Source organism: Lepisma saccharinum, chromosome 10 (genome assembly GCF_977018435.1).
Source record: "Lepisma saccharinum chromosome 10, izLepSacc3.1, whole genome shotgun sequence".
Taxonomy (NCBI): Eukaryota; Metazoa; Arthropoda; class Insecta; order Zygentoma; family Lepismatidae; genus Lepisma; species Lepisma saccharinum.
The window spans coordinates 72604506-72616826 of NC_139238.1; the positions used below are offsets into that span (position 1 = coordinate 72604506).

The 12321-nt window shown below is 39.2% G+C and overlaps 1 protein-coding gene across 1 annotated transcript in view; it reads right to left on the bottom strand.

Annotated features, from left to right (window-relative positions):
- Positions 1 to 290: 290 nt before the first annotated feature.
- LOC145994378 (protein takeout-like) overlaps positions 291 to 12321 on the bottom strand; it is a 61638-nt gene continuing 49607 nt past the window's right edge. The window contains exons 4-6 of the mRNA XM_083130490.1: positions 7682 to 7818; positions 2515 to 2664; positions 291 to 664 (exon numbers count right to left, since the gene is read on the bottom strand). Coding sequence (XP_082986616.1) covers positions 510 to 664; positions 2515 to 2664; positions 7682 to 7818 — 442 coding nt within the window. The 3' untranslated portion in view covers positions 291 to 509. The remainder of the gene's footprint in view (positions 665 to 2514; positions 2665 to 7681; positions 7819 to 12321) is intronic.

Below are 12321 nucleotides of genomic sequence, written 5' to 3' on the forward strand. Positions count from 1 at the left end.
CTAAAATATCGTGACGATATATCGTCTAGTTGATGTCTTCTGGAATATTTTTTTTCAGAGAATTATACTGGCTGTGAATCCAGCGCCAGAGACTCGTTTGCCTGCAAAAATGTAACCCAGGACGAAGTAAAAGAGGTTGAAAGCTGAGTACCTTCAATGAAGGCCACGCCTTACAACCCAGCAATGTTCTTCTAATGTCCTCTTGGTGGAGTGCTGAGAAACAAATTTTACGCAAGATATCATAATATATTTTTAACTGTTGGTTAGTAATTCTAAATCAGACACAGTGACGCAACCGACGTTCTTTATTAATGGGTACCTGACCCTTTCAAAACTATTTTCATACACACCATTGATAATCCTAAGATCAAGCACAACGCGATCTATTGCAGACCACTAGAGTTCTGCCAGATCTACTAATTCTCGGTTGCTAACGGGATGTTGATGATTCGTGCTGATTGATGATGGTTTCCTTCTTGTTGGGGTGAATGATGAAACGTTTGCAAGAACTACAACAGAGGAAAGAGTTTCTCGTACGGTGTACTGTCGTACACCTTGTTGGCGATGCTGTCCACAATGCGAGATACCACTTCCTCCAACCCTGGCTTCAAATCATTGATTATTGCCAGGGAGTTTTCACGCAGGAATCGCCTCGATGTTTCACCTGGAACCACAGAGAGAGATTAGAATCAGACACTTAGAAGTATATTTCTGGGAGGAGTCCGAACCATGTGTCTCAATAATAATAATAATGTTTACATTTACATAATTAAATTAAATATTAATTAAAATACGTAAATTTATTAATATTGCATTTTTATTATTACATGAATATGTAAAAAGAATGTGTAAGAATGTAGATATAACATCATATATGTATTAGCTAGCTTGTGTGTAATCGTCAAAATTTGAATATAAACAAGGAAATTAATGTCAAATAGATAGAGAATTGAATATTTATTGAACAATAAAAACTGATGATAGATCCAGTTGACGAAAAGTAAAGTTCCTGATTAATATTTTATGCATATTGTTATAAGTAGTAGTGTGCATAAATCTTCTTTGGTACTGTCCATAATAGCAGTATAATCTCAATATAAATAATAATCTCTGTCTTCCAAGTTCATAAGAAATAAATAACAATCGATTATAGTACAAAAAATCATAAAAAGCAAATTTGCATTATTTTATTTTAGCATTTGGTAAGTTATTCTAGGAGGTCCGGACCCCCTCCTCCCTAATTGCGTCCTTGATTAGAATGTTTACGTTCTGAAATTGACAAATAATGACAAAGTTAGTTTCCATTATGGAAAAGTTTATGCAAAGCTTCTCGTGAATTTAATGTTGCAAACTTCAGAATATGGCGTCGTACCTTAGACATCAAAAACCTCAAGATGAAGGATAAGTGAAATTAGACTGAACCTTGTTGATTGGGCGACTTGGTGTTTTAAGTCCACTTTATGCACAATAAGGCTAATCGGGACTGGACCTACAGCTTAAAGTGGGATCCGAAACACTATGTGCCTCCACCGGGTATCGAATCCGAGACCCCTTCTGAACCTTGTTGAACTTTTTATTTCAATGGATGATTTACATGACTTTCTATGTACAGTAAAACTTCGTTAATCCGGACCCCGATAAGCCGGACTTCGCTTCATCCGGACAGGCAAAAGGCCAAAAAAAAAAGCAGAATGCAAGGTTTTAAATGTGGCTAGTAGTCAACAAGTGGGCTTCAAAGCACTAAATCAACCAACCACAGACAGGTCTGTCGCTGTTTTAAACGTTCCTTTTATTAGATAGCACGCACCACGTGCTCATACACCACACACTACACCGCTCCAGAACGTAGTGCAAGCGGTGCAGACAACAAATACACTAAAACATAACTACAGGCCCGCACACCCACCCACGCACAAAAAACTAAATGCATCATATCGATTGATGCCCCACAATGCATCTATTGATGCACTAAATTGTGTTTTATGGCTTCTTCAAAGAATCAGATTCGCATTTGATGCATTTGGGTGATTTTTAGTAAGTCGTGAAGGAAACACCAAAGTGCATCATATGATTCAAGTGAGGATTTATTTCAGCCCAGATGCACTTTAATGCATACGTTGATGCCCTTTGATGCACCAGAATGTATTTTTTTTATGATGCACTTAAACGTTTCGTCTGAGCTACTTAAACTCTGCAGCTCAGACCAAACGTTTAAGTGCATCATCCAAAAAGATGCAGGAAAGTGCATCAAAGAATATCAACTGATGCATTGAAGTGCATCTCGACTGAAAGAAATCCTCACTTGAATCAAATGATGCACTTTGGTGTTTCTTTCACGACACACAAAAATGCACCCAAATGCATCAAATGTGAATCTTATTCTTTGAAGCAGCCATAAAACACACTGTACTGCATCAATCGATGCATTCTGGTGCATCAATCGATATGATGCACTTAGTTTTCCTGAGTGCACGTCTAAATCCTTTTTATCACAAACACCCTGTATAAACTTACCGAGCAACCCGTCTCCGGTGAAGAGATTATCAAATTCCAGTTTTGCTTTTCCAATGTCGAGATTAATTGTCACCTTCTTGGCTCCATAGTACAACTGTCCATCCTTCTCGGCCTTGCGTCCGTTCAGCACGACGTGGGCCTTCGTGTTATCTGTGCGTGAGAGAAATAACACTAAAGTTAATGAACACTCATAAAAACATTAGCAACGAGAGAGGGATATATAAAACTTTTTTTCATTTCTGGCCATTAAGGGCCTCCCCGATGGCGCCGTCGTCGCCTTGTCATCAAGGGGTTCCGGGTTCGATACCCGGTGGAGGATCACAATGGTTTGGATCCCACTTTAAACTGTGGGTCCAGTCCCGATTAGCCTTACTGTGCATAAAGTGAACTTAAAACACCAATTCAATCAATCAATCAATTTCTGGCCATTGCGTTTAAGTTAGTTGTTCTTAAGGTAAACCGGGATATTGCCGAACACTATGCTTTGATGATGAATTATGGAATTGCAGTTGAGACTGCATTATACGTAACTCAGTTCAGCGTAATTCTCTTTTATACGTAAATTACTGTAGGTCCCCGCAACATATAATTTAAAAACGTGTTAATTAAACCTGCGTAATGCATTTATACGTCATTCGGTACGTAACCAAGCTACAACAATGTCACAGAAGTGACATTTTTCAGTTGCTACTGGTCGGCTATGGAGGGCAGAAAGGAGGAAAAGTTACACATTACGTATATTACTGATTGTAATAACAGGTTGCAACATATAGAATCTTGTGTTGATGTTTTACAAACTAATTATGCAAATTCTCAACGCAACACAAAAGGAAATCTGAAACCTTCCCTTGCACAAAATAGTTCTCAAACTAAGACATCACGTGAAATGGCTAGAAATGCAGTTGACTCGGGGGTGACTAATTCATTTACTTATTCATCTGATGAATCTTCAACAACCCATGTGAAAACAACGTTCGATGAACCGCATGTTCAAAATCGTGTTTGCTGGAAACGAAACAAAAGATTTATTCCAACCTGCAATGAGGAACATTATCGAAATAATATGTCACCTAATAGTGTACAGTTTAGGGACACAAGAAATTATGCAATTAACAATATGCAGACAACTTTTAGATTGAATTCTACAGTTACAAATATTGATAAACAGACCAGAAAGGAAAAATTATACCGGAAGTGGACGCTAAGTGAAACTGAAATAGCTGCAGATTTAGCCATCGCTTCTACCTCGTTGTGCACAGACATTAGTAAAATAAATGCTATTTTAGACGATTTTTTAAAAATTGTAATGATAGAATCAGTACATGGTCCTTTTTCTATTAGTTTTTATGCATGTTAAATATGATGGTTTGTTAATACCAATGTAACCCCTTTCTTTGTGCAGTTTTAAAGTTAACGTACTAGTGGCTTGGCCTACATAAGTGGAAGCAGGGTTGGGGAAGGCGGTTATTTTTAAAATTTCCAGTTTACTGGTCATTCTTCGGAGGGCCTATATAAAGGATCCGGCGGAATAGCTTCCCTTCTCTTTGTTCTCTTCCTAGTTTGTAGTTCTTTCCAACATCTATTCTATTTTCGCCGCCTGGTAAAAATCTCTTTCCAAGATTGAAACCAGGTTTAAGCAAATCCCGATGTCATGTAGGTAGTTAGCATATTAGTGCATGCCAAGCATGAATGGAGGTTTCCCCAAAGGAGAAATCCGGCTTGACTGGATCTATTCTGAAGGGAAGACTGAGTCTAGGCAAAAGACCGAACATGGGACTATGATGTGCTCAATAGCACATCAATGTTACGTTTAGCAGTTGACTCAGGTCGGGCGCCACTCACCCCCGCGAGCTTTTTAGGGACCATGTTTTTTTTTTACGGGCATCGTCATTATAATGTTTCTTGAACAAGAGGGGAGACCTTGAAGGTCCTCTCGACGTCTGTATAGAGTGGCTGTGGCTAGCGGCCGATCATGCATAAGCAGTCCACGTAATTATTTTTGAATCGTTTGGCGACAAGCCAACGTTCACTTCCTGGAGAATATACTCCCTCTGTCCCATAATTATAGTCCGGTATGCCAAAATGGTAGTACAGAAATTACAGACGAAGAGGCAGATGGAAAGCACAATTTGTACTGATCCTTGAGTAGCAAAATTGTATGGCTCATTCCCTTGTTTCATGTTCAACTTCTGTATACACCAATGTCACAGTTTGAATATCAGGCAATTATTATGAGACAACAACCAAAGGTGTACCGGACAATAATTATGGAACAGAGGGAGTAGTTATTTTCGTTTAGTGGCTGTGGCTAGCGTCCGATAATGTATTGAGAGTCCACGTATTTATTCTGAATCATTTGGCGATAAGCCAACGTTCAGTTACTGGAAGATATTATTATTGTTTTTAAAGAAACTTGTTTTTCGAGCCACTGAAAGAAACCACTCCTTTATTACTACAGATATAGTATATAATTAAAGAGAATCGTGTCATTCTTTTAATGTGGGAGTTATTTCTTATGTAATTCTTTGTATATACGGTATTTAATCCACGAAATAAATAAGTATTTTTATATTTTTTTAAACTGAACATCTGGGTATCATTGAGATAAAGAACAGTTTTTCATTAATATCCATGGTAAAAAATAAGGTAGTTACTTTATGTCTTAATTCGATCAAGCCGTGTTGTTACTTTTGATTGTGTAATGCAACTTATTTGCCTTGGGAAGTAACGAAAATACGTAACAGGTCGAGCCAAGGCAGCTTACTCTCTTCGGAGCAAGTAAAGCATAACAAAATTGGGTAGTAAAACTATAAAACTACAGTGTCGACTGTAGTATTTCAGTATCAAAGTGTACACTAATAAAGTGCAAATTTAATGTATTTAAGAATCAAACTTTTATATTCGTTAATGAACGAGAAATGACAGAAATAACTTGTATTGCGTATATCCTGTTCCTAAAAACAGATTCAATTACATATGTGTATTTTAATAATGATGTGACATGATATCTAAATCTGAATTGTAAGTAATTCTTGGTTATACGCATTACTTTCTCTTCACCTTGACATTCGTATAACTCAGATTCAACTGTATTTGAAAACATTTTAGACGCTGTATATGTTCTATGGAAACCTTAATACCTTCCCTTCAAAATCAACTGGGTAACAATGTTCCCAAGTTATTTACTTTGCACAAGAAAGTAAGAAAAAGACATATGTCATATTCGGCATTGCCAGGATTTTCGGGGTAAGACGAACATCGTGTTTTCAATTACCCCTTGTCAAAAATAGACACTATGAAGACAAATGAAGTAAATAATAAGGAACACTGCTTTTTAAGTATCTTCAGAAAGAATCTTCGGTCAAATTTTTACTACAGGAAGGCTTGTTCGTGGTAGGTCTCTTCCTTTTCAACTTCTACATATCATTTGTGCAAGGTTTTTCTTTTCAAGAGTTTGTCTCGTATAGACGCAAACCACAATCATTCTGATTCGTTTCTTGTATTTGATTCTACAAGAGTAAACGACATGAAAAATAATATACAATTCCCTCTCATCTCAAAGTAAATACAGCACATAAATTACAAGCAAAGCTGGAAAAAGCAATCTTTGTCCGCTGGCTTCGATGTCTCACAGAAAAATGATGCCGCTAGGAGCTTAAAGCATTGTACTTGAGAGGCGCTAGGTGGCAGCACCAATTGGATCACTCTTATAAAGGAAGGAAAGCAGAAAATCTGTTGTTCGCCATTACCTTTTTGTTCGGTATTACCCAGGTTTCCTCTAATATTAAGTTCATTGTTACGTTGATTTCCGGATTCTAGAAGTTTCCCGAAGAATGGAGCTTTTTCAATGCATTCTACACACACAACCCAAAACGTAAGCCTATATGTTGACCCCAATAACACATTAACGTGTATTAACTGCAAATGATGCACTTTTTGTGTGTCAAAAGCACATAAATGCATAAAAGGGACCTTTTCATCAGCTGGTGTTACGTGTGATGCACTACAAATGCATCTATTGGGAAGAACAGATAAGATAATTTCAAAGATAAAAATAAATCACTTTCAATGCAACAATTGACACAGCTAAATGTGTAGTTTTGTTATCTTTGAAATGATCTTGTCTGATATTCCGAATTGATGCATTTTTAGTGCATCACATGGAATACCAGCTGATAAAAGTGCCCTTTTATGCATTTTGACACACCAAAAATTGCGTATATTACAGTTTATGCACGTTAATGTGTTATTGGAGTAAACATAGGCTATATGTGTCAATTTGCACGTTCTGGGTTCTGTGTGTAAACTAGAATTATAAAAATCCGTTATTGTTCATTGTCGCAGTATCCAAGAGAGAGATGCGCCAAGACGCAGTCAGAGAAGACACAATTGGAAAGGACTGTTGTACGGAGATTGTTGTAGAGGTCTGTACGATAATAGTGGTGACGTTTCAATATGGCTGGGTTAACTACACTTCATCTACATAGCCACGGAATCAATTAAGTAAGTGAGATTAGGCAAGTTGCGGTGAAGTGGTAATCCTTGCTCTTAGGCGGGCCACAGGGGGAATTTCTGCTAACCTCCCTTCAAACATAGATCTGGTGCGAGGCACATCCAGCTTGCAACGAGGTTAGAAATTGTTAGGTTTATAAATGCGCCAGGTTTAGAGCTCTAAGCAGGGTTGTTTAAGGTCCAGGAACCCATAAATTCTAATGGGTTCTATTGGGACCGGAACCTCTTTTCTCGCACAATTTAAATTCGGTCCAAGTTGCGTATTGTTTCATTGCAAAAAGTTTTCTGGACCGAATTAAAATTGATCTCGTAAAAAGGTTCCTGAACCGAATTGAAATACTTTACAGATAAAAAGGTTACTCACGGTCCTAAACCTATTTACACTTACTGATTTTCTCTCCTGGACCGGAATTGAATTTATTTAAAATTCCTGGACCTTTAACAACCCTGGCTCTAAGCAATTAGTTTTGGCGTTTGGTGGAAACTGGGTGTACTCCGCACCGAACCCTTCAAATATATTCCTGAATATGCGATAGTATAAGAAGGTAACTCATAGTTATAACAAAAAAACTTAAAACTTGAGTAAATTATTTGCATTGCGTTCCTTTTCAACTCTGAACAATGTTCACATAGTAAATTCATAGATTGGACTTACTCAAAACTGCCCGAAAGGGTCCCTTGCCGTGGATTGGAATACGCAGTACCCTTCCTTTCATCTCGCATATGGCATCGAAGACAATGTTCGGCATGAAGAAGTCTCCTTCTATCTTGTATTTTTCAACAACATCTGCCCTGAAATGGAAGATACAATTGCGAAACATTGGCGACTGTTACCATATATGTTGTGACATTGAATTAATAATATTTTGGGGGGGAGGGTTAGAATTGAAGTTGGAAAGCCTAAGAAAGATAATTTATTTAAGTTTCATTATTTCGTTATTATTCCTAATAAATTTTCTGTATTTGAGCATTATTTCTTATTATTCATAATGAATTTTAATATTGGAACACAGTCGACTTCCGTGGAGGACTGGTTAGCAAAGAGCTCAACGACGCTGGGGGTCCCAGGTTCGAATTCCGGCCTGGCCATGTATGTTCTTTGTGAGTGTTCCTTCAACAATTTCATCATACCGTATCATTCTAAAGAATGATGGGATCTGAACCAGTCATTGTGCAATTAATTGCTGGGTGATGTAAGTTACTCATCATTCATCCTCTGATGAGAGCCCTCGTCATTGGCATGACGAGTTAACGCTTGGCAATACGAAAGGTACAAATAAGATTAAGGAACTAAACTGCAGAAAATACAATGGTCACTCGTTGGGTTTTGTGAACCTTTGAACCTGAATCATGGCTGGGTGTTAGGATAGTTACCTGTCTATCTGATGAATTATGATGAATAAAATATACGAAGTCCTCTGTTGGCTTCTCAATTGGTTGACCAGAGCGTCGTCTCACTTCTGCCCCACTGATCTCCTAACCTCTTCTCCCTTCTCAACTCCCATCCAAAGTCAGTCTCCTCTCAGCTTGTCTCACCTCTATATCCCTAGGCCATCGAGCTCTTCCTCCATGCCGAATCGTGTTTTTAATTGTCACTATGCAAACCGCTGACTCCATAGGCAGAAGAAACTACCTGTTTCCTGAATAGCTTAGGAGGTTTGCATAGCACAACACTGTGCATTGTTTACATGCCTCAGAGGCTGAGACAACTGAGAAAAACAAGTGAATGCCCTGGTCAACGTGAAGCATTCAGAGAGGCTTTATAAAATAAACATATAATCTTAGGGATTGATACGATATCATCACTCAGTAATAAAGTACTTTCTAATAGACACATTGACAACAAAAAACGAAGCACCTAAAAGGAGTGGTGGAATTTAAATGAAGCTGCATCTGTTGACAGGTTATGTAACTGTAATGCAATGATTACAAAATCAGATCAAACGGACAACAGTGTGTGCACTACGGGCGCTGCTAACCCCATGTCAGTAGGATATGACACCCCCTCTGGTCTTGATACATGCGCCGATTCGATTTGGAATGGACTCGTAGAGGCTTTTTTATCCTGTCCCGAAGCAAGTCGGCCCACAGCCGTTGTAACTTACCCTCGGTATCCTACAAATCGGCACTGAGTCTAAGTTGACGTCCAAACTGATCCCTTACATGTTCTATAGGGAAGGGATCTTGCTGGCCACGGGAGTACCTCAACATGATGCAGGCAGTCCATAGACACATGCACCGTGTGCGGACGAGCGTTATCGTGTTGAAAGACTGTACCAGGATGCTGTCTCAAGAGGGGTTACACACGAGGACGCAGGATGTCCGTGACGTAGCGCTGTGCCATCAGAATCTCCAGATGTGTCCTCTCCCCTCGGCACCGCCTACTCGAACACGGTGGTCATCCGTGGTAATGCAGAACTGAGATTCATCGCTGAACATGATTCAACGCCACTCGTTACTGTCGTCAGCAGTCCATGTCTCCGAGTTACGGCAACACTCCAAACGCAGCCGTTTGTGCTCTGGTGATAACGGCAGTCTCCGCATTGGACTGTGAAGTCGTAGTCCGGCTGCTGCCAGTCTACGACCAATGGTGCGGGATGACACAGGGTGTTGTAGAGTCCTGTACGTATGTCCGGATAGCAGACTGAGATGTAATGGGGTTGCAAAATGATTTGCGCACAATACTGCGATCCTCCCTTGGTGTGACCAGTCTTGGTCGACCGGAACCTTCACTGCGTCTGTAGGTACCTTCACGTATCCATTGCTGCCAACATCTGGCCACCGTGACATCTGAATGCCCGATATGCCTGGCAATTGCACGATTCGACTAATCAGTCTCATGCAGACTCCAAATATGGCTCCTTTTGAACTCCGTCAAGTGCTGGTATCGCTGTCTGATGCGACTACAAGGTATTCTTATAAATCATTGCAACTCTAATCATTTACACACACATATCGAAGGTACCACATACGTGAACGAAATGACGTTCAAATTGGGCCTTTCCTTCTGGGAGCTTAAAATTTTCTGTCAATGAGTGTATGTAATAACTTTAAAACTGGCTTAAATTCTGAAAAGTGCAAAAGTTTATCTATGAAACAAATTGAAGGCATGACTTTTCATAGTAGAAATCCTAATTAACAGAGGTCGCCACAAAGCAAGTTAGTATTATTCTTGTTCGCATTGTACGCTTGGCTCAGTTATCCCATCTAGAAAACAAGTATAAATTGTGCTTTCTTTTCTTTGTATAACAATATTTATAGGATGGTGTATGTTTATAGGTCATTAAAGTACTGACCAAGGCAGAATTTATTGTATAGAAAATATATACACTAAAAAGGTAACGTTTCCACCCACTAACAGGGTCTTCTTCAGACGAACATTCACACTACAATGATGGAAATTACAAAACTTCATCTTATATATAAACACTCCCAGACAGGGTCAATACACAAAACAAGATGAAGGCACCAGTCTTTATCTTAGAACATTTCCTGTCAGGAATTCCTCAGTGTGGAATCTCCTGACAGGTGATTGACAGGTACCTGGTGAGAGTTATCAATTCCTCCACTAATGGACCTAGACAGATTCCTTATCTCCTGGACTTCTTCCCTCTCTCTTCATTCTTCGTTATTCTTTCTTCTTCTTTTCACCTTCCTTTCCCTCACCATTTCCACTCGTTCTAACACTCCTCTCCATTCCTTGTTGATTTTCAGCCGCCCATTCCAGTTCATTATTTCTTCTTCTCCTATTTTCCCTATTTCCTTTACCTTAATTCACTTTCGCACTATTCCTCTCTTCTCCCTCCCTATTCTACTAGCCTTTTCCCATTCTATGTCGTGTCCTGTTTCTTTTGTGTGCTTCACTGTAGCATTTTTCTCCCTTTTTAATCTTAAATCATCCTCATGTTGCCGTAACCTGTCTTTCAGTCTCTTTTTGTTTCCTCTATGTACACACTATCACATTCCTTGCACTGAACCTCATATATAATCCTCTCCTCATCCTCCTCTGTGTTTTTCTTCCTTCTTCTTGTCCGTAATCCTTAAAATGCTGCGACCTCCCTTTCTGTATGTTTTTATGCCCGCTTTTCTAAGCACTTTGCTTGTCGTGTCTGTGGCTTTCCCCATACTCCTTATACCAAACCACCTTTCTTTTCCCTTCTCTTCCCCCTCTGCTGTTTCTTTATCTTCTTGCTTCCTTCTTCTTCCGTTTACGTCAAGTCTGTCTTCCTTTTTGTACGCATTCTGTTCTAGCTGCTCCCATAGGCTCTCTATTTTGCTCTCTTTTTCTTCTTCTTTCGTGCATATTTTCCTGATTCTGTCTTCCATATTCTTCATAAAATTTATTTTTGTCCCTTCACTCACATCACTTCTCTTGTGACAGAAGACCCCTGCTACACACTTTTTCTGATGCCAAGTGGTCTCAATCTTCTTTCCTCTCTCCCTTTTCATAATTATATCTAGGAAACTTATCTTCGCTTCCTATTCTATTTCAAGCTCCAGTAATATTCCTCGTGCTTCCTCTTCTATTTTTTGACAAATATGTCCAGCTGCCTCCTTGTTCCCCTCCATATGCCGAAACAATCGTCCACATATCTGCAGAACAGAATTATTTTGTCCCGTCCTTTCTCGATCACCTTCTTTTCTCACTCGTTCATTACCAATTCTGCTGACACTGGGCTTAAACAAGAGCCTATATTTAGGCCTTCACTCATTTTCATTATTCTCTCCCCAACTTTGCAGTAACCATTATCCCAAACAGTTTGCAGAGCTTTCACAACACGTTCTCCGTCCCATTCTCCTATTATTTCTTGTCCCATTCTCTTCCTAACAATTTCCACTATGTGACTCCTCTTGATGCTTGGGAAAATGCTTTTTACATCTAATCTAAACATTGTCGTCTTGTCCCCACTCACCTTCAGTCCTTTTATAAGTTCCACCACCTGCTCACTGTTCCTCACTGCTCTGCTTTCTTGCTCTTTCACTAACACTCAAATTCCCTTCTATAACTTCTTTTCCAAGGGTTCCAAAACATTGTTCCTGTAATCCATTACTGGTCTCAATTTTATCTTCTCTTTGTGTATCTTGGGAAAGCCTTTCAAACTTGGTTCTCCCTGTCTCCTTTATGCATTTTCTAAATCCTCTCCTCCCACAGTCTTTTATGATCTTCTCTCTAATATTTTGTTCCTCTTCTGAATCACAAATCTCCTCCTAGCTGTCCTCTTTTAGATCTTCATACTTCCTCTCGTACTATTCTTTCTCCATAACTACAACGGCTCCTCCCTTATCTGCCTGCTC